This window comes from Rhinatrema bivittatum, chromosome 12, assembly GCF_901001135.1.
Source record: "Rhinatrema bivittatum chromosome 12, aRhiBiv1.1, whole genome shotgun sequence".
NCBI lineage: Eukaryota > Metazoa > Chordata > Amphibia > Gymnophiona > Rhinatrematidae > Rhinatrema > Rhinatrema bivittatum.
In genome coordinates this window covers 65,379,341-65,401,149 of record NC_042626.1, presented here as the reverse complement: position 1 = coordinate 65,401,149, position 21,809 = coordinate 65,379,341, and the positions used below count along the sequence as shown (strand labels likewise).

The following is a 21,809-nucleotide window of genomic DNA, read 5'->3' as shown; positions in this document are numbered from 1 at the left end:
AGCGGCCTCGTGAGCCTCTCCCTGCTCCTAATGCCACCCCACCAGGTGTGCCGCCCTGTGCAATTGCACGGTTCGCACACCCGGTGGCGCTGGGCCTGCTCACAGGGCCAGTCTCTCCCTTCTTTGGCCACCGGCGGCATCGCAGGGCCTGTTCTTTGCCGCCGGCTCCAGGAAATGCCAGCGGTGCTGCTGGCCTCTGCCACTGCTGCAGGTCCTTGCTTTTGCTGGCAGGATTTCCCCGCCACGTCCCTGTTCTGCGCCACCGCAGGCCTTCCTGTCGGCGGCAATGGCACCCCTCCTCCTGTTGCCACCTAGGGCGGCCTGCCCCCCTCGCTCCCCCTTAGTACGCCTCTGGCATTACTCAAGACATAGTGCGCATGTTCACATATACTCCTTTTTATCTCAGGTTTCCATTTTAGCGTGTTTTTGGAACTCCTGTTTTATCTGTATGCCTTTACTTTTTTCTTTGTCCCGTACATGTATTTGACTTAATAACGCATCTACCTGACCTATGATAAGGGCCTAGTTGACCTGAGGGGTTGTTATTTTGGCTTTCTCATTAGTAAATCAGGCCCTTTGACTGTAAGCCCTTTGGGACAGGAGCCTACCTACCAACATTACCAGATTGTAGCTCAGACTGTGGCTTGGAACTGGAAAGGCGAGCGATTAAATCTAAAATACAAATATCAGCCCTAGAGTGCTTTGTAATACTGGAAAAACTTGCATGCAGCCACCTCTGGGATGGATAGCCTGCAGCACTATTTGGTTGCCCAACTACCTGATCAGGTGGAAATAGATGCATTGCTACTGTATTACCCTGTTACAATTACGTACACTGTGCAGTCTGTATTTGTGAAGGAGGGAGGGGGGTGAATAATTACAAGTGACGTTTCCCAGTTCTGCCCGTAGTGACTTTTACTACAACAGGCTTTGCTGTTCGAGCAAGTTCCATTATAGGATAATAAAAATATCAAACGTGCCATGAAGGGTTTTTTTGCTCCGTACAGTTTGCACAAACTTGGGTATTTCAGATCTGTAAAAGATGCAGAAAAGCGTTCCCATCCATGGATTGGAAACCGAAAATCATGAGACGGGGGAAACCAGGAGAGGCTGCTGAAGGTGCAGAAGCAGCAGGCAGCGCAAAGCAATCGCAGAACACAGGTCAGGTAGCCCACACTCTGATTTGTCTCTGCTGTGAGAATCGGCTTCATTTTTTTATTTAAAAAGGGCGATTAAGCAAGATAAATAAACTAATCAGCTAACAAAATAACTGCTTATTTCTTGTTTGGCCGTTTGTAGTTTGGCTAACATGGAAAATAAGGACAGGGCAAAAGAAGGAAACCAGCAGAAGAACTTGGAGGGAACAATCCGATTGCAAAAGGAAAGTGAAACCGAATAGGAAAGTCCAGCGGAGAAGGGATGCCAAAATCTGGCTTTCATGATGTAATCTAACCGGAGAATATAAACCCGGCAACATGGCAGGAGAGGGCAGGAACTGCCAGCACCCTCGCCCCAGCAGAAGGTAAGAGCAAAGGCTGGAAGACTGCAGGAAACGCTCGAGCGTTGATACTAGGTGAAAAAGTTTGCCTTTCTGCAGGAGAATTTAAAGAATTGAACGGGAGACCCTGGCATTAAGGGCTGGGGGAGACTCTTGCAAAATGTTGCAGCCTGGCTGGCACGTGCAGCAGATTCCAGCGAGGTGCAAGAGATGATGGGACTGATGCATTAAAAATTGTTCAATTTTTTTTTTTTATTTTTTTTTTTAGAAAAGGTTTTCTTTGCTGTATTTATATCAGTAGGGACCTTCCTTTTCAGGTTTTATTTTATTTTTCCTGGGAATTTCAATATTATAAACAAAATAAATCAGTGGAAAATCATTTTCTTATAACAGCGGAAAGGTAATTTTTCCTCTGATTTTTTTTTTTTAACATTGAAATGCCAGGAAAAATAAAATAAAAACTGAAAACGAAGTTAGTTTTCTGTAGGTGTTTTTGATTTTTTTATGTGCACTACAGGAGAATGCAAGGTTGGTTTTTATTAGAGATGTGAATCGGAACCAGAATCGGATCCGATTTCAGTTCCGATTCACATCTCTAGTTTTTATTCCTGAGTAGTTTTGGGCTAAAGCTGTTTGCGCGAGTTTATCATGTCCCAAATGATAGGACACTTTTGCATCCTTAATCTTATAGGAGCCGCTATTCAAAAGTCTATTTATTTATGTAACAGCCCGAAATTAAGGTGCCTGTACCAGGCTGAATATAAACACCTAAACAAGGCACCGATCCTAGGCACCTCAGGTTAGACTCTGAGCATCCTTTGAAAGCCGGGCTCAGAGCTGTCAATGACAGAGTGTATTTTCCTAGGGGTGGCAGCTTTTGTACGATGATATTTGTGTTCCTATCCCTAGATATGTATGCAACAACATTTTTATCAGAGTCTTTGGTGCAGTAAATATGGGTACATAGGGGCTCAATATTCAAACAATTTGCCCAGGTAACTTCGAGAGTTCCACAGGTAAATCTTTGTTTTTAAAAATGTACCTGCGTAAGACGAGGCGGGGGTTGGAGGCATTCTGGGAAAAATGGCAAAACCTTAGGTGGAGGGTGCGGCTATTCACGGCTGCCTGGATAAAAATAACCAGACAAGTCTGGTTGGGGCCAAGGGCAGTCCTAAAGATATCCGGATAACTTTAATCTGGGTCATTTTCCACGGTACGTATACCTGGCTAAGTGCCGTTCAGGATCCAGGTAAAGTTATCCGATTAACTCTGCCGCTCGACAGGGTCGCTGGGCATCTCCCTTGGAGCATTCTTCACTGCTGGTTCTTAAACAGGACGATGCAGTATTGTGCGCTCGGCCGAGTGCACGGCTGTACGCATGCTTGGACGCATCCAAGCAGGTGTCCTCATGCAATAAGGGGATTTGCGCATCCAAACCAGCGCGAGGCTGATAGTGCTGATCACATGTAAATTCGTGTTGATGAGGCTATTAGCTATTATTCCCCGATGCAAAAAAAATGCTGCGTGGCCAGGGCGCCCATTTTAACGCTGCAAATTTAATGCCTGCCCGGGAGCAAGCGTTACAGCGTGCGGTGCTCAAGGGCTGAGGGGAAAACCCCCCCCCCCCAGCTTTCTATGATTCCTCCTATTAGTATTCTAACAATACTAAATAGGAGGAATCACAGAAAGCAGAATTATGTCCTGCTCACAGGCTTAACAAAAAATGCATTCTGCTTTCTATGGTTCTTCGTAGGGGGAAACCCCAAAAAGCAGTATCCCCAAGGTCTGACCCAACTGGCAGTGAGTGTAGGTGTGAATACATTCATATTGTCGGGCATTTAATATTAATTTATTCACTCCTTCACTTCCTGCCAATTGGTCAGAAGGCTGTCCTGAAAGGGGATTGGTCCTTTCACTGTGTTGCGCCCGTCGGTCGCAGACGGCTGCGACCTTTGCTGCTCACCTCTTTTTGCCCTGCAACCCCGACTCTGGGAAAGATGGCCACCCCTGCCTCTGCACGCTGACCTCCCTGGCGATACCGAGACAGCGTGGGCGATCCCGGTCGCCATCTTGAATCTGGTATGACTTAGTGCGCGCGCACGCCTGCCCTCTTATTCATGTCATGGCGGGAACCTCAGGAGCATCCCCTCCGCATGACATCATCTGCCTATGTGTATTTAAACCTACCGGACCTTCCTACCTACGAGTTAGCAAGGATTCCGTCTTGCTTAATTCCGCTACTCAGAGACGCTTCGCTTCCCTGTTCCTGCGTTCCAGACTGAGTGATTCAGGTACCCGCTCCTCAGGGGCCTTGCTGCACTCGGGGCTATCCGCTCCTCGGAGGGCCTTCTCTGCGAATCTCACATTCTCCAGTCTAAGTGAGCACCTCTCACTGCTACTACGGACGAACCCTCCAGTGTTCCTGTGCCTCGGGTTCCCACTGTGACTACGTCTGTAGTTACTTCGGAGTGAGTACAAGATCTGCTCTACTCTCCTCCTCTCTTCACGCTATGTGGATTCTCGGGTTATCCCGCTCTGCGGACCACTCCCGGATCCACGCCGCCTTGTGCCTGCTTCCAATACCAGCCTCCGGCCTACCCCAGGCTGCGGGCCACTACCGGAGATACCTCACACAAGAACTACCAGGCGGACGTATTCCCCGGGTTACCCCGCTCTAAGGACCACCACCACAGAATCCATCTTGAGGTCTTTCTACTCTGGACTGTGTTTACAAACCCGCTCCTCGGGTTACTTTCTGCTGTATAATAAAACCTCTTGTCTCTTGTGTCCATCACTGCTGAGACCCCACCTGTCGTGGTGAGTCCCCACAGGGCTCCTCCCTGTGGGTGGAGTCAGCTCTCCCCACGATCCAAGGGCCCACAACCAAGCTCATGTATAACACACTGAAAGGGGCAGTGAAAAGGACCAATCAGGAGCAGCCCTGCCGGTGGTGGGAAGGGAGCTCTGGCCAGGCTGTTCTAGACGCACAGCCACGTCCTCCTGGGCGCCCGATGCAGAGCGCAGGGGATGCACAAATTATCCACTGCTCATCCCTTTTAGTGCGGCAGCTCATTTGCCTATTGCATCGAGCGCCCAGCGCAGGTGGAAGGACCTAGATGAAGTGGAAGAAGAGCAGGCTGGACTTAAATGAGTTACAGGAATGGCAGCAAATCTTTATGTCAGGAAAGCAAAGAAATACAAGGAAGGGGAAAAGGAAACAGCATTCAAAAAGCACAAAAGGATCCAAAAAGAAGACATAAAGCTGAAAAAGAGAAGGAAGGAAATAGGATGGCAAATGTGTGTCTGATACAGAACGACGGCTGAAGAGGTAAAGCGAGGTGAAGGAGACTTTTGTCAGAGAAAGGAGGAAGGCCAGCGGTGCAATTGTAAGACTGAAAGGAGACAAGGAGCATTGTGTGAAGAGAGAGAAGGAAGCAGAAATGCTAAACAAATATTTCTGCTTGGTATTCACCGAGGTAGAGTTTAGAGAAGGGCTGCTGATGCTTGACAAATGGAGTGGGGTAGACACAACACCATTCACAGAAGACAGTTCGTGGGGAACTAGCAACACTAAAAGGTGACAAAGGCCACGGGATCCAAGGGGATGCTCCTAAAGCTAAGGGAGCTGAGAGCGGTTTTGGCGGCTCTGCTGAAGGACCTGTTCAATAGATCTTTGGAGTCGGACGTAGCTCCGAAGGACTGGAGAAGAGCGGGCGTGGTCCCTGCATAAAACTGGTAACAGAGAGGAGGCTGGGAACTACAGGCTGGTTAGCCTTACCTTGGTGGTAGGAGAATCGATGGAAGCTCTACGGAAGGTAGGGACAGACAACTTTCTAGAATCCGGTGGGTTGCAGGAATTGAGGCAGCACGGCTTTGCCAGAAGCAGATTGAGTCAAACAAATCTGACCGATATTTTTCAGTTGGATGACGGGAGACTTAAATCAAAGGGGCAGGCTGGATGTGGTTTTCTTGGATATGTGCAAAGCTTTTGATACCTTTCCGTCCAGGAGGCTCATTAATAAAGTGAGCAGCCTTGGGTGGGATGCAAGGTGCTAGCCTGGATGAGAATCTGATTGACGGCAGACAGCAGAGAGCAGTGGTAAATGGAATCCACTCTGCAGAAAGAAAGGTAATTAGTGAAGTGTGGCAGGGATCAATTCTGCAGCCAATTCTGTTCAATATCTTTGTGAGCGATATTACAAGGGGGTAGAAAGAAAAGTTTGCCTTTTTTTTTTTTTTGCAAAAGATGCTAAGATTTGCCACAGCATGGACGATCCTGAGGGAGCAGAGAATAAGAAGTGATAAAAGAAAGCTCGAGGTGCGATTGCATGTTTGGCAGTATAAGATTGGATGCAAAACTGTTCAAAGTCGTTGGATGATGGTAAGGCCTGAAATGGTGCAGGCCATCCCTGTAGCAGATTCTGGGCGGGACTGGGTCAGATATGGAGAGCTGTGGTAGGAAAAGGGGGAGGGGGAGCTGGTGTTAGGTTGCATGTAGAACTTTCTATGTTCATCTTCCCCCAAAATTGACAAAACACCTGGGCAGACAGTTACAATGTCTAGCAGAACCGAGCAGTGTTTGCAGACCCTCCAGGACTGCACTGGAGTCTCACACACACACACATATGTACTGGTACTTATTGCATACAATGAATCAGCTGCTCTCCTCCATAATAGATGAGTTACAGCACACCTGGTCTTTGAAGATATTGCCTGTTGAGCCGGGCAGTTTTCAAAATCTATTCATTGCATTATTGTCCTTGGAGAAAGCAGCTGCAGACCTCTATAGGAACCTTTAGCGCCCGAGGTAATTTTCAAAGGGAGAAAAAAGCATATATTTTCCTTTGAATATTGCTGTGAAGCCGCCCTGGAACTTGTACTAAGGCGGGTAGTTTTGAAAATTGCCCCCATAAAGGCAGCCAACACAGAGGGGCCGATGAAACTCAATGCGCTCAGCCCAGCGCACGGTGTTACCCTCAGTTGTGCGCACATTTTTTCGTGCATAAATCTTATTCCCGATGCAGCAAGAAGTTTTGCGTGCGTCCTGCTTAGCACCCTCGCATGGAAATCCCATGCAAATGAGGGCATTAAACACTACCCCCAATGCTGAGAGGTTTTCATAAACCTGGACATTTTACTCCTGGTCAGAGGTGGGGTAAGTTTTCCAGTGCTCGTGTCACTCTAGAGACAAAGGTGAAATTCCAACACTGGGGCCGGTAATCGTGATTTATTCACAGAAATCATGCTTTGTGCACACAGAGCACATTTTCTGCACAAACATATGCTTTATGCGTACAAAACAAAGTCTGTGCACAAAAGTTGAGTTTAAAATGTGCATGCAGCCTACGTTCAGCCCTTCCTGGCCCATGGAAAGCGGGACGGCCTTACCAGAGCAGGGGAATGAACTACAGAAATGAACAAAATCCCTTTACTTCACTGAGATGTTAAAATGTGTAATGAAGATAACATTTTATATATATATAAATCTATTTTTTTTTAATCTACAGCTCCTCTGATTGGGATCACAATGACTTTCAAGTCCTGCCTGTTTTTGTTCCTTGCGTACCTGTCCTGTTTCCAGGTCTTCTCGCTGGATTGCAACTTTCTGTATCTGCAGCAACAAAAGACGATCCAGAAGGGACTGGAACTTTTAGAGAAAATGGTACATTTTTGCTCTTTTTTTTTTTTTTTTAACATAGCATCACAATACTTACGTTTTTATGTTCTCAACCCAGCAAACCTCCTTTAAAAATCCAGGCCTGCACGGCCAGGAAGGCTCTGTGGGTGCAAATTTCAGAAACGATTCATGATGGAAGACAGCAGGGGTTGGGTTCACAAGTACACAGAGCGACGCAGGGTGAATTTTCAGAGAGGTCACATTCAGAGTCATTTACCTTCCTGTGTAGATCCCTAGCGACAGTGGAAACGCCAGACCCGCATCGCAGTAGACTGTAGGGATGTGGAAGGGAAAAAACAATTTGTTTTCAGGAGTTTTTTCCCCATTAATTTTGGTTTGTGGAATGATTTGTTTCATTTGTATGAAAAAATTGAATCAAATATTAAAAAAAAAAAAAAGGCCCAAAAATTGAAAACGGGGCCTCCCATTCACCTCTCTCACATCCGGAAAAATGCTGGGGCCAGGAATCCCCCAGCCCTCACTTACCTGGTCTGGTGGGGATCTTTATTTAGAATTTATAAATCACCTATATACTAGGCGATGTACAAAAAGTCTGTAAAAAACCTAAAATATGTATAACAAAACATAAAATCAAATACAAAAACAACAGTAATGAAACAAAACAACCAAATAAAACAGAGGATGTGGTTAGTGCAGTTAGTGTAGCTGGGTTCAAAAAAGGTTTGGATAAGTTCTTGGAGAAGTCCATTAACGGCTATTAATCAATTTTACTTAGGGAATAGCCACTGCTATTAATTGCATCAGTAGCATGGGATCTTCTTAGTGTTTGGGTAATTGCCAGGTTCTTGTGGCCTGGTTTGGCCTCTGTTGGAAACAGGATGCTGGGCTTGATGGACCCTTGGTCTGACCCAGCATGGCAATTTCTTATGTTCTTATGTTTTTAATATAACAACAGTTATTCACAGTAAAACAGATCTGTCGGTGAGGCTTAGATCTAGGCCAAAGTCTCAGCCTTGTGTAGGCCAAGGCCATGGTAAGTCGCCAAGACTTCAGCCTTGGCCTACTCAAAGCTGATGCCTCGGCCTAGGCCAGAGCCCAGACCCAGCCCCAACTTTGCGGCTCAGCCTGGAAGCCACAGCCACTGCCCGAACCCAGGCCCGAAACCTAGGCTTCAGGCCTGGACTCAGGCCCGATGTCGCAACCCGGCTCAGAGACTGGGTCCCGATGACTGGACCTGGCCTGGAGGCTGGGTCCTGATGCCTGGACCTCGGTCTCAGCTTAGGCCCAACCCGGAGCCCAGCCCTCGAAGCACTTCCGTCGTCCTCTTCTTTCTTCTTCAACTGATGTCATCTGCTGAGGTTGTGCCAGAGTTAACTCTAGTGCATTCATCCCAGTGGATGTCACCAGTTTGATGAATGGCATTACCATACATCAAAATGGTGCCATCTGGTGGGGTGAGTTCCCCAGCACATGGCATCAGAAGAAAGAAGAAAGAATAGAAAGAGGATGTCGCCCGAGGTGTTGTGAGGCTTGGGCCCCGAGCCTGGACCTGACTCTAGGATAAGGCCCTAAAGTTGGAACCCGGCCTGGCCATTGGATACCTGATGGATCAGGTAAATGATTGTTCCCAGAGGAAGGGGGCTCGGGTCTCAGCCAAGACTCTGGTGTCACACTCGAGCCTAGGCCATGGCGCCAGCTGTGGGCCTTGGCCTATGTCCTTGTGTCGGTAAGAATTTTAAAGAAGCAGTATCAGAGGACATGGTTGGGGACAGATGCCCCTGCTTCGGGCCTAGGCCTAGGCCCAACGCATTCCTTTCAAATGAATACAAGGAATAAGGTTTGCTTCATTTAGGGGGCCCCCAAATTGAACACATTGGCTTTATTCATTGTATTTTTGGAATTTGTTTGAAACGAATGCACATCCCTAATAGGCCGCTGCTGCAGTCAGGGCTGTAGAAAATACCGACTGAAGGTACCGGAATGGTGAGAGGGTTGGGCTGGAGAGGGGGCCGGGGGGGGGGGGGCTAATATTTGTTACAAATTTGAGAGAACCTGGGAGCGGGCTAGGGAGTTGGGGGAAGACTGATACTAGCTCTTTTATTTTTATTTTGCTGAGATGAAGGGGGCTTGGAGGGGGGAAGCTGCAGGCTCAGCCTAACAGGGCTGAGCATTTGGAGCTCAGGTAGGATGGGGGAGGGCTCTGTGCTAGGGCCCGCAGGCCTGAAAACTTTTTTTTTTTGTTTAAATCCCACAGCTCCACTTATCCAGCAATAGTCTTTTGAATATAGCTGGGGAACCAGACATTTATCGAATATAGCCAGTTAGATGTAAAGTTATCTTGCTAAGGTTAGCCAGATAACCTTAACTGGAGATATTCAGTGGGACATTTATCCCATTGAATATCGAAGATAAATTATCTAGTTAACTTTAGCCAGAGTGGTTATCCATTTTCCAATTAAAAATATATGTAAGGCCATGCTGGGTCAGACCAAGATTGATCAAGACCAGCATCCTTTTTCCGACGGTGGTCGGTCCAGGTCACAAGTACCTGTCAGATCCCCAATGGTTCATCCATTTCTTGCATCTCACTCCCTGAGATAAGCGCTGGCTTTCCCAAGTCTGCCTGGCTAATAACTGTTTATGGACGTTTCCTTCAGGAACTTATCCAGCTCTCTTTTGAAGCTGCGTTTATGTTAGTATTTGAATATTGTCCTCAATCCGTTTAACCAGCTAACTTATGGGAATTAACCAGTTCAATCTCTGCTTTTAAAAATGTTCCCTCACTGACTGGATACATTCACAAGGTGGCCAAATTTGGCAGGACAAAAAAAAGGGAGCCGCGTCAGGGGAGCTCCCTGGACGGGACTTATGACTTAGCTGGTTAGTAACGATCTTCAGTGCTAACGGCTAAGTTTAGGCGGGCAACCCTAGTCACACAAACAGCAGCCCTAGGCTTGGCTGGAAACTCCCCGACAGATAATTGGCTACGTTGAGCTAGCTATCTCCTCCGCTCTGAAAACTGACCTCATGCCTGCAGGTTTCTTATTCACGACCCAGCCTTCTTCCAGGTATTCTCCACACTCCTTGGCGATTCTGCTTTTCACACATTGGACCAGTTTCTGTTTAAATTCCTTTATCAAATTTCCAATCTGATAGCGTGGGGCAGAGCCAGAGATGGGCAAGCAGAGACTGCAAAAACAGACAAAAATACAAGGGAGAGATGCAAATTATAAGACGGGGCAGGCCGAAAGATACCACAAGCAGCAGGATAGACAGACAGACAGATGATACAGGGCCCTGTTTTCTGCAGGGGTTCTCCCATTTTGTAAAGAGGGTCTATAGGCAGCTAGCTAGGCAGACACAGACAAACTTAGTTAAAAAAAACCTGACAAAGTAGTTGGTTAGGAAACAATACTTTTCTAAGGCACTAGAGATGACATTTAATCCTGTCATATGATGACATAGTGGCAAATCTAGGACATGGATTTCCAGTGGCTGTAATAGTCTTGGATTGTGTGACTGAAATGCACCAAAATTCAAATGAATTGGCTTGTCTTGCTCAGTACCACAGGACTGCATTCTCTTTCATCTTTTGGTCCTTATTTACACCGGTTCCTCCTTCTCTCCTGCCAGGCTTCACCTTCCCCTCAGCAGTGTTTGAGCGAGATGAGGAACCTCAAGCTCCCGAGAAAGGTTCTGAAGGTAAAAAGCTTCCCCAAACATTGGCTGCGTTCCCTTGGGAGTATCTGCAGTGGTAATGTCAATGAGTATGGGACAGGGACAGGTGTTCTCTTCCTCTTCCAGACTATTAGCCCTGATTCTATGCTATTTAAATTGTTTTTTTCCTGACTGGGTCAGTTCTCCACTGCCTCTCCAGAGATCCAGCGAGCCTCCCTCTTCATGTTGTCAGAAAATGTGGAGATGTGTTGTGAGACCTCCTGGGGCTCTCTCTCTGTTAGCAGAAATTCCTTCACCAACTGTTCTTCTCTTACCAATGAACTCTTTAGTAATAATCTCCAATAAACCTGACCCCTAAAAGGAGCCAGGCTGAACTTAACAGCCTGTGCAATAAAAGTGGTGCAAAACTAATTTTAGCGTGTGCTCACAAAACATTTAACTGGCTTGTTAGAAAGCCGCTCAATAAGCGATGCAGAAAGATTAACTGTGCTTGCAGTGGAAAACTCAGAAATAGCATGGTCCCGCTATTCTCATGCACATAAACCCCAAACCGCATTGGCTAAATAGCCAGAGCATGCTAAAGTGAGCATGCTCAGTTCTCGTTTCCTCTCAGTTCTTCTTCCTGACTTTCAGGGGACATAGAACTAAGCCTAGTCCCTGAGGATTGCTTGTCCACACAGAGGGAAGAAGTGGAAGAGCTAGGACATTCTAGGTGAGGAGGCCAAAGGAGAGCTGAAAATGGATAGGACTGTATATTTAGAACCTTCTGTCGGTAAGGATTTTAAAGAAGCAGTATCAGAGGACATGGCTGGGGACAGAAGAGACCAAGCAAGGGGAGATCCAGGGAGGAATCTGTCCTTCCTGACTCAGAAAGGCACTAGCATATGAGCAGGCCCTCTCTCTGCTTCTTGTAGTGTAGGCACCTCAATAGCTGAACCACACAGCCTACTACTGCCTCAAAGCTCACAGACAAGAGCTTTGCACTCAAACCAAAACAACCGGGCAGCTCAAAAAAGCTTTTGAGATTCAGGCAGCTTAAACTTCTAAATATGAACAGTGACCTTTGGCTACACTAACAATCTCAATGACAGCAAAGATCTTTTTTATCTGGGAGCCTATTGCTTAGGAATACATTTGTCTTGTGTAAGAAAAGTGGATATTTATTTTTAAGTGCTTGTTGGTGTGTGTCTCCTATGTCACCTCTCTCTCTTTCTGTGTCTTTCTTGCTTTCACCTCCATGTCTTCCCTGTTCTGCTGGTGCCCTGTGAAAGGTTTCCACAGCCTTCCACATGGTCCCGTTTTACACTGCTCATTTCTCTTGGGCTTGCAGTTTCTCTGTCCCACAGTTCCTGTTCTCACGAGCTCCTCTCTGACTTCTCCAGTCCTTCTGAAAGGGGGGGCATTTCTCGCCTTCCTCTCCTTCAGCCTCCTTTCTCGTTACAAAACTCCCACTGACCTACCTAGAAATCCTAGAGCATTCAGCTCCTCTCCTCTGAGCAGGTTCACTTCAGATTCCCAGCTGGGGGTGCGCTGGGCCCCTTCCATTTCTGCTTACAACTGAAATACAGGGGCATGACTGAGAATATTCTTTTTTTTTCCCCATATGCAGCCCGTCACCAGCCGGGCAGCCGCACAGGCCATTTACCACATCCTACATCAGATCAACCAACTGTTCAGCAAAAACCTCGGCAAGACGGCCTGGGAAACCAAAACCGTAACATCATTCCAGGATGTGTTGTTTCATCAGGAGAGCATCCTACATTCCTGTGTAAGCATGCCACGCTGGGCTGTGTGCAAATGGACATCATATAGCTGCTGCCATATTTAATCGTTATTCCGAGGGGCGATTGCCGTTCTCATTTGTGTAAAGGCACGTCAGTGTTCTAAAAAAGCAGAGTGGCAGTGGCACATCCTGCTGAGCTGTGATGAGGTGAGGGCAGGAGTTAGCATTGACAAACAGTAGGCCACGCCCCCTGAGCCACTACAGAACCAAAGCCCCAGCATGGAGTTAGGGAATGCTCTTCCCTCTGAGCCAGTGCTGATCCAGTGTCCCAGCGTGGTGCTATGGGGATCTCTTCCCTCTGAGCCAGTGCTGGTCCAGTGTCCCAGCGTGGTGCTATGGGGATCTCTTCCCTCTGAGCCAGTGCTGGTCCAGTGTCCCAGCGTGGTGCTATGGGGATCTCTTCCCTCTGAGCCAGTCTGGTCCAGTGTCCCAGCGTGGTGCTATGGGGATCTCTTCCCTCTGAGCCAGTGCTGATCCAGTGTCCCAGCGTGGTGCTATGGGGATCTCTTCCCTCTGAGCCAGTGCTGATCCAGTGTCCCAGCGTGGTGCTATGGGGATCTCTTCCCTCTGAGCCAGTGCTGGTCCAGTGTCCCAGCGTGGTGCTATGGGGATCTCTTCCCTCTGAGCCAGTGCTGGTCCAGTGTCCCAGCGTGGTGCTATGGGGATCTCTTCCCTCTGAGCCAGTGCTGGTCCAGTGTCCCAGCGTGGTGCTATGGGGATCTCTTCCCTCTGAGCCAGTGCTGATCCAGTGTCCCAGCGTGGTGCTATGGGGATCTCTTCCCTCTGAGCCAGTGCTGGTCCAGTGTCCCAGCGTGGTGCTATGGGGATCTCTTCCCTCTGAGCCAGTGCTGGTCCAGTGTCCCAGCGTGGTGCTATGGGGATCTCTTCCCTCTGAGCCAGTGCTGGTCCAGTGTCCCAGCGTGGTGCTATGGGGATCTCTTCCCTCTGAGCCAGTGCTGGTCCAGTGTCCCAGCGTGGTGCTATGGGGATCTCTTCCCTCTGAGCCAGTGCTGGTCCAGTGTCCCAGCGTGGTACTATGGGGATCTCTTCCCTCTGGGCCAATGCTGATCCAGTGTCCCAGTGTGGTGCTATGGGGATCTCTTCCCTCTGAGCCAGTGCTGATCCAGAGTCCCAGCTTGGTGCTATGGGGATCCGTTCCCTCTGAGCCAGTGCTGATCCAGTGTCCCAGCGTGGTGCTATGGGGATCTCTTCCCTCTGAGCCAGTGCTGATCCAGTGTCCCAGCGTGGTGCTATGGGGATCTCTTCCCTCTGAGCCAGTGCTGATCCAGTGTCCCAGCGTGGTGCTATGGGGATCTGTTCCCTCTGAGCCAGTGCTGATCCAGTGTCCCAGCGTGGTGCTATGGGGATCTCTTCCCTCTGAGCCAGTGCTGATCCAGTGTCCCAGCGTGGTGCTATGGAGATCTCTTCCCTCTGAGCCAGTGCTGATCCAGAGTCCCAGCGTGGTGCTATGGGGATCCGTTCCCTCTGAGCCAGTGCTGATCCAGTGTCCCAGCGTGGTGCTATGGGGATCCGTTCCCTCTGAGCCAGTGCAGACATGGTATTTATTTATTTATTTATTTATTTATTTAGGATTTTTATATATCGACCTTCTTAATACAAGTATCAAATCAGGTCGGTTTCCAAAGAACAAAACTGTCGCGGTTAAGGCGTTACAATAAACAGAGTTTCTGAACATAGGAACATCAATAAATATTACATAGGCAACAGTAACTCGACAAAGTAACGTGGATAAATATGGGTACTAGCTAAATAGGGGTAATGTAACTTGGGATATACATTTATTTTTTTTTAATTGTTTATTTATGATTTTTCAAATAATTGACAATGAGTCACAATATTTCAAGATTACATATACATATCCAATTCTCTTCATACATGAATACTATCCCAATACTATAAACTATTACAAAAAAGTAAATACATCCTAGTCTGGACTCTTACAATTATAAGTATAATATAACTCAGGAATATAAGGAGATCCAAGATGTTCATGGGAGCATCAATAATATAATTACAAAAAATGTTTCAAGAAATTTTAGGAGAGAGAATTTTTTAAACTAGCCCACACTACTAAGTTGCCACTGTCTCAGCTTGATAATTATCCAAAAAGGAACGTAAATGTATTGGGTCATAATATATATACTTATTATTATTTATGAACATTAAACATTTGCAGGGATATCTAATAGTGATTTTTGCGCCCAGCTGCCTTGCTTCTTGGCACATCTCCAACATCTGTTTTCTGCGCAGTTGAGTACTTCTTGAAAGATCAGGATATATTCTTATCTTTTCCCCGTAGAAAAGCTTTTCTCTATTACGTAGGAAGCATTTCAGCACTGAGTCTCGGTCTGATGGAAAAACAAAAGTACACAGTACTGTTCCCCGATACTCTATTTGTTCTGATGTGGATGTTTCCAAAAAAGCAGTCAAATCTGCCCCTAACTCTAGGGGGGCGTTTTGTTCTGCTTGAATACTTGTTAATTTTGATACAAAATATATCTTGGAAACAGGTGGTACTGCTTCATTTGGGATTTGTAAGACTTCCAAAATATATTTCTTAAATTGGTCACGTAGTGATATTAATTTTACCGAAGGAAAATTCAATATCCTCAAGTTCAAATACTTTTGAGAGTTTTCCAAAGATTCCAACTTACTAGATATATTTCCTTCATTTTGTATCATTTTCACTTGGGTTTCTTTAATTTTTCTCACATCTATTTCAATCTCTTTAATTTTCTTTTCATGAACTTCCATCAGAGGCTTAAATTCCTTATCTTTTTGTTGAATATTAGTCACTGCCACAGTCAAAGTGGAGATAGCCTTCTCCAAGGCTACTAATGCGTTCCAAACCACGTCCAAAGTTATTTCTTGAGGTTTGGTTAATTTAAAGCTGAGATCTGGGCTTACCTCTTTAACCCGGCAGACCTCCGAGATTTTCTGTAATTCATCTGCCGGTTCCTCTCCCCCTTTGATAACGCTCCGAGGCGTGTTTTCGTCCACCGAGCCCTGCTCGGTGGGTCTTTGCTGTTCTCCTCGCTCCTCACGAGCGTCGACGCACGCCATCTCTGCGACAGGTCTTAACCCGGAAACAGCCGTTGCCGCCTGCGCTCCTGCTAACCCCTCCGGTCGCCGAGCCCAGGCCTGCTCTAGGTTCCCGTCGTAGCCAGGGGGGGGGGGGGAGTAATGGGCGCCCCAGGACTCAAAGATGTTGATGGGTCTAATGGCGCCTGGGCGTGCTCCTCGTCCGGCGCCGCAGACCTCCTCTCTGGGGTAGACGTTTTAGGCGCGTTGAGAAAACCCTCGATTTTCGGCTGAAGGGGGTCTGGCGAAACGGCGGCTGCGGACTCCTGCCTCACCCGCCCCTTTCGCTTGGTGTGAGGCATTCTGTTTCTTAAGGTAGGAAGAAAAGTAATCCAAGTCGAGGAGCTCCTTTCAACGCGTCCTCTCCTCAAGACGCCATCTTGGGACCTGGGATATACATTTAATAGAATAATGTGTAGATGGGCGCAAACATGAGTAGTGCAAGAGCTCGACGAACTAATGCATCAACAGAAGAGTGTATTCAATACAGGTGGACTGTCCAGATCGTGGGTGGTCAAGGAGCTTGAGGTGGACTATTTTGTTCTTTGACCGGTGTCAGAATGTTCTTGTGATTCTGGATAGGCTTGCCGGAAGAGCCATGTTTTTAGGTTTTTCTTAAAAGTTAGATGGCAAGTCTCTTGGCGTAGATCCGGCGGTAATGAGTTCCAGAGGGTGGGTCCGGCTGTGGAGAGTGCTCGTTTTGTAAGTGAAGTTTTCATCGGGGGAGCATATAAAGAACCTTTGTAGTTGTATCTGATGGGTCTTTGTGATGTATGAGGGCGGAGTTGCGTGTTTAGATTTAGATGGGCGATGCCCATAATATCCTTGTGAATCATTGATAGTGTCTTGAAGGTAATTCTGGCTTTTATAGGAAGCCAGTGAAGGCTGTGAAGAATAGGTGTGATGTGGGCTCTTTTGTTTGTGTTGGTGAGTAGCCTTGCTGCAGCGTTCTGCACCATCTGTAAGGGTTTTGTAGATAAGAGCGGGAGACCTAGCAGTAAAGAGTTGCAATAGTCTAACTTAGACAGAATTATAGATTGGAGTACTAGACGGAAGTCACTGAAGTGGAGGAGTGGTTTCAGATTTTTTAGCACTTGCAATTTGAAATAACATTCTTTAGTTGTGTTGATAATGAAGGATTTAAGGTTGAATTTATTGTCCAGACGCACCCCTAGGTCTCTGACGGAAGGGGAGTGGTTGATAGATAATTTTGAGAATTGTGTTGCGCTTTGGGAGTTGATGAGAGTTGATGATAACACCATGGTATCCCACCATGGTGTTAGGGAACGCTCTTCCCTGTGAGTCTGCACTGACCCAAGGCCTCAGTCTGCTGTATTTAGATGGTTGCATGATCCCGTCTCCTCTCGGGACATTATGGGGGCAATTTTGTAATAGCCCACATAAAACTAAATTCAGTTACCCGCAGACCTTATACCAGTTTAAATAAAGAAAAGGTGTGCACATACATTCCCTTTGAAAATTATCCCACCAAAACTATCTGCACACCCGCTAATTCATGCGCAGAGTTTTTCCAGAAAACTGTGCCTGTGAACTTTTGAAAATGCAAAAAATATTGTCTGTGAGTGCAAAGCCCTCCCCTGTCCCAGCCCTGGAATGACTCAGCTTTATTTGGGTAAACGTATGTACATATAGTATCGGCAGGGCAACTTTGTAAAAGGCCCATTCCCCTGTTTTACCCCTCTCCCCAGGGAGGTTTCTCTAGCGCAGGACACTCCCTGTCTCCGGCTCCCCTCCAGCTCAGGCCTTGCACTTCAGGCTCTTCCATACTCCTTGTAGAAAGCTCCCTATGAAGTTCATATACACATTGAGCCTTTTCTATTCTATGCAAATATCTAATTATGTATAAAGAGGTCCACACTCCATCCCTGGCCAGATTGCAAAGTTAGTGAAATAAATGTAAGCATCTAGCTTTGGTGCGATATTCGGTGCTGCAGCCACAGTACTGGACGTAGCCGGCTATCTGAAAGGCAGCTGGGTAGGGTCATTTGGCTAACCTAACTCCCGGAAATGCTCCTGTGTTAGCCAGCTAATGAGATGCCAGCTAAAGTTTAGCAGGATGTGGGTCCAAACATTTCAAAAGTCGGCACTTTGCCAGTTAACTCGTGAGCTGCCCCGCTGAGGGCCTCTGAACCTGCAAGTGTTGGAAGAGTCCAGTTTCCTGCTGGCCTGGCAGGGAGCGGATTCCTTCAGCAGGCGAGGCAGCCTTGTCTTCAGCCCTGATCAGGAGGGAGGGGAGAGGAGAGGAGAGGAGAAGGCTGCTTGGAGAATAGGAAAGTGAGGGGGGGGGGGAGGGGGGCAATGAAGGAATAGAGAGATGAGTGCACGGGAGTGAGATGGGGGGGAGGGGGGGTGTCCATTTGCCAGGGGAGAAATTCACTGCCCTTCCAATAACAAATTATTGGGGGAGGGGTCGGTAGCAGGAGTACCTGGGAAGTCCTGGAGTGAATTTTTCAAACCCTGACTATATGAAGGTGTATATATCCATACAGTGTATGGATATATACAATTCCCAGAGTGTAACTAAGCACCTCCTCCTGTCTTTCAGATCCAACCATTGTAGGGTGTCACGAATAGCTTGACACTTAACTTCTTACACGTACTTGCTTATTCGCAATGCCTATTTAACATTTAACTATTTAAAATTGCCTACTTAACAGACATTTAACAGAGGACATATTATATAACCGTTGCAGTCGATATACGCTACTAAAGTCCATTGTAAAAAGGGGAACACACACATACTATTCAAAACACGAACAAGGTTATTTATTATTTGTTAAATATTATTGATATTTCACTGTTCCTTGTAATAATGTTCATTGGTTAATTGTTATTGTTCAATGTTCTATGTAAAAAACCCTGGTCTAACCTCCCAGACCAGGGCAACCTTTTGTTACTTGTAAACCGGATTGATTTGTATTGCATACAGGAATTCCGGTATATAAAAATTAAAAATAAATAAATAAATAAATAAATAAATATATATATATATATATATATATAAATGCTAAGGAAGTTCTATTATCAATATATATGAAGGTGTATATATCCATACAGTATATATATATATATATATATATATATATATATAAATGCTAAGGAAGTTCTATTATCAATATATATGAAGGTGTATATATCCATACAGTATATATATATATATATATATATATTTATATATATATAAATTCTAAGGAAGTTCTATTATGCTTTCCAGTTGCTTGAGGGAATGGGTAAGAAGACAGCTGGACAGCTGGACAGTCGGAGGCTGCGGCGTTACTTTAAAAGGATTGCCAGATTCCTGAAGAAAAAGGTGCGTCGACTTAACCCTTTCCACTCCTTCATGTGTGGTGCAGATGAGGGCCAGGCAGAGTGTGCAAAGCGGATCAGAACCGTTCTAGTGTGAGGCGAATCCTCTGCAACGTGGCCCCCACGAGCCCAGCCTGCTGCTGACACCTGATCCCGGTGCCTGTTTGTTCACCCGCCTGCTACTGGTCTGGCTGACAGGAGGAAAGGGAGACGGGGTGGCTCCTTAGGCCACGTCCTCACCTCTGCACCCAGGGCCTGACTGGCATTGTGCCACGCGTGGTCGTACAGCGTTGGGGCTGTTCAGAGCACTTGTCAGGCTCTGGATGGCAGAGGAGGAGGACACGTCCCGCACTCTTCTTCCTGCTACCCTGGGTTGGCATCAGCGAGAAGGGTAAGGACTGGAGATCACTGGGGGGGGGGGGGGCAGGGAGACCAGAAGAGAGGAGATTTGGCTGGGGATGGGGGGGGGGGGGGGTTAGAGGGTGTCAGAGAAGGATCGGCTGGTAGAGGGTGAAGAAGGTCTGGGGGGGGGGGGGACAAGAGTTAGCTAGGCTGACATCGCAACTGGGAGCTTGCAGGGCAGGCATCCGCTTCCTCCTCCCAACTCCAGAGGCTGGTGACATCAGGACAGCAGCGCACTGCATATTTGGAAAGGGATGTTGAGGATTATGCAAAGTTTGATGGTTCTTTTTATGCATGGTCTTTGCACCAATTTTCAAAGGGAAGGCATGCAGGGACATCTGCTTTGAAAATCGCACACGTTCCAGCTTTCTGTGTGCATGGAATTTTGCTGGAAAAGTGTGAAGTGGAGTTTGCCTTTGAAAATTCTGCAGTGCCTGGGGCTGCAGGGGTATTTTGATGAGCAGGTGCTATGTAAGCAGGGTAAGCAGTGCATGGGGGCTTTCAAATTGAAATGCCCTGAGCTTGCCCCCAGCCCTGAGAGAAAGAGTACCCCTGCTGTGGGCGGCATGGGGGGTGGGGAGGTGGGTAAACTCCCACTTACCTGTGGAAATCCCTTTAAAAATGCCCCCGTAATGTATTACAACATTCAGCTGCTGCTAGGCAGACAACGCTATGTCACAGACAATATTGGTTTCACCGTAGGACCTGATGCCATCTAAACTCACTTGAGCTGATTTGTGACACTGTTCCCGTTTTTTTCTGGGGTAAATAACTTTAGAGAACAATTTTCAAAGGAATTGGGTATTTTCAAATGCCTAAAATGCCCTGACTGAAAATTGCATCCCTCAAATCACAGCTCCCAACTCCAGAGGCTCCACAGTGCGGGCACTTTAGAAAGAGGCCATTTCTGGAGAGGAACATAGCACGTAAATGGTTGATTTTGTCCCCTCCGCCACCGGCACAATGCCTGTTTTAGGCATGGGGTTTTCACTTGCTAATTTGCAAAAAAAGAGAAGAGACATGCAAATTGGCTTTGAAAATGTGCTCGAGATCTGTGCATTAAACCTTTTTCAAAATTATTTTTTAATTATTTAAAATATTCGTATCCCAGCTCCTTTCAATGAACTTGCACCAGACGGATTAAACCAATGAACGTATACATGAATGCGGTCGCTCTGTATAATAATCTCTCTGCTTGCTCATCCCTGGACTCACCCCTTTCTTCTAATCTGCTTTCAGGAGTACAGTGCTTGTGCCTGGGCGACAGTTAGCAATGAAGCAAGGAGGTGTCTACGCCTTGTGGACCAGCTCTCCAAGCATCTCAAGGGCTTCCGGATTGCCGAACGATAACCATGTTTGGCCCTGTGCTCTCCGCCAATGCAAGGACGTACAGTCCTCCAGCCCGGTATTCATTCCACCTGCACACAGCATCCGGCAGCGAGTGGGCCATAGCCCCTTTTCAAGTCTCTGGCATTTGCAGTCCCTGCTTCCCGTATTTTTTCCCCAGGGTCTCCCGCAGCCTGGGGGCGTTGCACCCCTTGTGCCTGCGAACATCTAAAGGTGCTCGGATCGCAGGGTGGCGAGAGTGGTACGAAAGCAAGACGGCCCAGCAGGACTGGTGGCGTCAGCCTACAGCAACTCCTGCATGCACAAATCGCACTTTTAGCTACAAAGAACTATTTTTTTTATACATAAAACTTGTGAAGCTATCCGAACAGTTATTTTTAGATGCATTAATTATATATTTAATGTGCACTGAGTTTTAATAAACTGAGTACCTTTCTGAAAAAATAGCCCCTTAGATGGGCTTGACCAACATATGATCATGTATTTATTACTCATATTGTCCTGTTTATTTTGCAGTATATTTATAGATTTAACTTATTGTGACTGAGTTGGTACAAAATAAAAGACTTGCCATCCCCAGCTATGTTAACATGCTCTCATCCTTCCCTTCTGTTTGTTTCCTCAGACACTCACAGGCTGATGCAGTATAGTGCACGCAGCCGAGCGCAAGGCTTTACACGTGTCCAAAACCCCTTATGCAACAAGGGGATTAATGCAACCAAATCGCATGTCCAAACCAGCATGTCGCGAATAGCGCTTATCACGTGTGAATTCATGTCGGTGAGGCTGTTTGCTATTACCCCCGGATGCAAAAAAACCCAAAAAACTGTGCACCCGACCCACACATTTTTACTCTCAAAATGTAACGCCTGCCCCGGAGCAGGCGTTAATTCTTGAGGAGCGGCAAAAGTTTACAGAAAAGCTGAAAATACCGCTTTTCTGTAGTTCCTCCACCTTAATTTCGTGGCGATATTAAGTCAGAGGAACCAAAAAAAAAAAAAAAAAAGGAGTAAGGGGAAAAATGAATTAAAAGA

At 46.8% G+C, this 21,809-nt stretch overlaps 1 protein-coding gene across 1 annotated transcript; it reads left to right on the top strand.

The window, feature by feature from the left end:
* Positions 1 to 1,309: 1,309 nt before the first annotated feature.
* Positions 1,310 to 21,246, top strand: LOC115074404 (interferon epsilon-like). The gene is made up of 5 exons (XM_029573813.1): positions 1,310 to 1,522; positions 7,006 to 7,160; positions 10,770 to 10,838; positions 18,935 to 19,030; positions 20,668 to 21,246. The coding sequence occupies exons 2-5, from the start codon at positions 7,026 to 7,028 to the stop codon at positions 20,776 to 20,778; spliced, it is 411 nt and encodes a 136-aa protein (XP_029429673.1). The 5' UTR covers positions 1,310 to 1,522; positions 7,006 to 7,025; the 3' UTR covers positions 20,779 to 21,246.
* Positions 21,247 to 21,809: the final 563 nt, after the last annotated feature.

What these genes read in the sequence shown, in the direction of transcription:
- LOC115074404 (XM_029573813.1), top strand. Translation starts at nt 7,026, where the DNA reads ATGACTTTCAAGTCCTGCCTGTTTTTGTTCCTTGCGTACCTGTCCTGT. An exon ending in TGGAACTTTTAGAGAAAATG is followed by an intron (nt 7,161 to 10,769) that starts GTACATTTTTGC and finishes CTCTCCTGCCAG; the next exon opens with GCTTCACCTTCCCCTCAGCA. An exon ending in TCCCGAGAAAGGTTCTGAAG is followed by an intron (nt 10,839 to 18,934) that starts GTAAAAAGCTTC and finishes TATGCTTTCCAG; the next exon opens with TTGCTTGAGGGAATGGGTAA.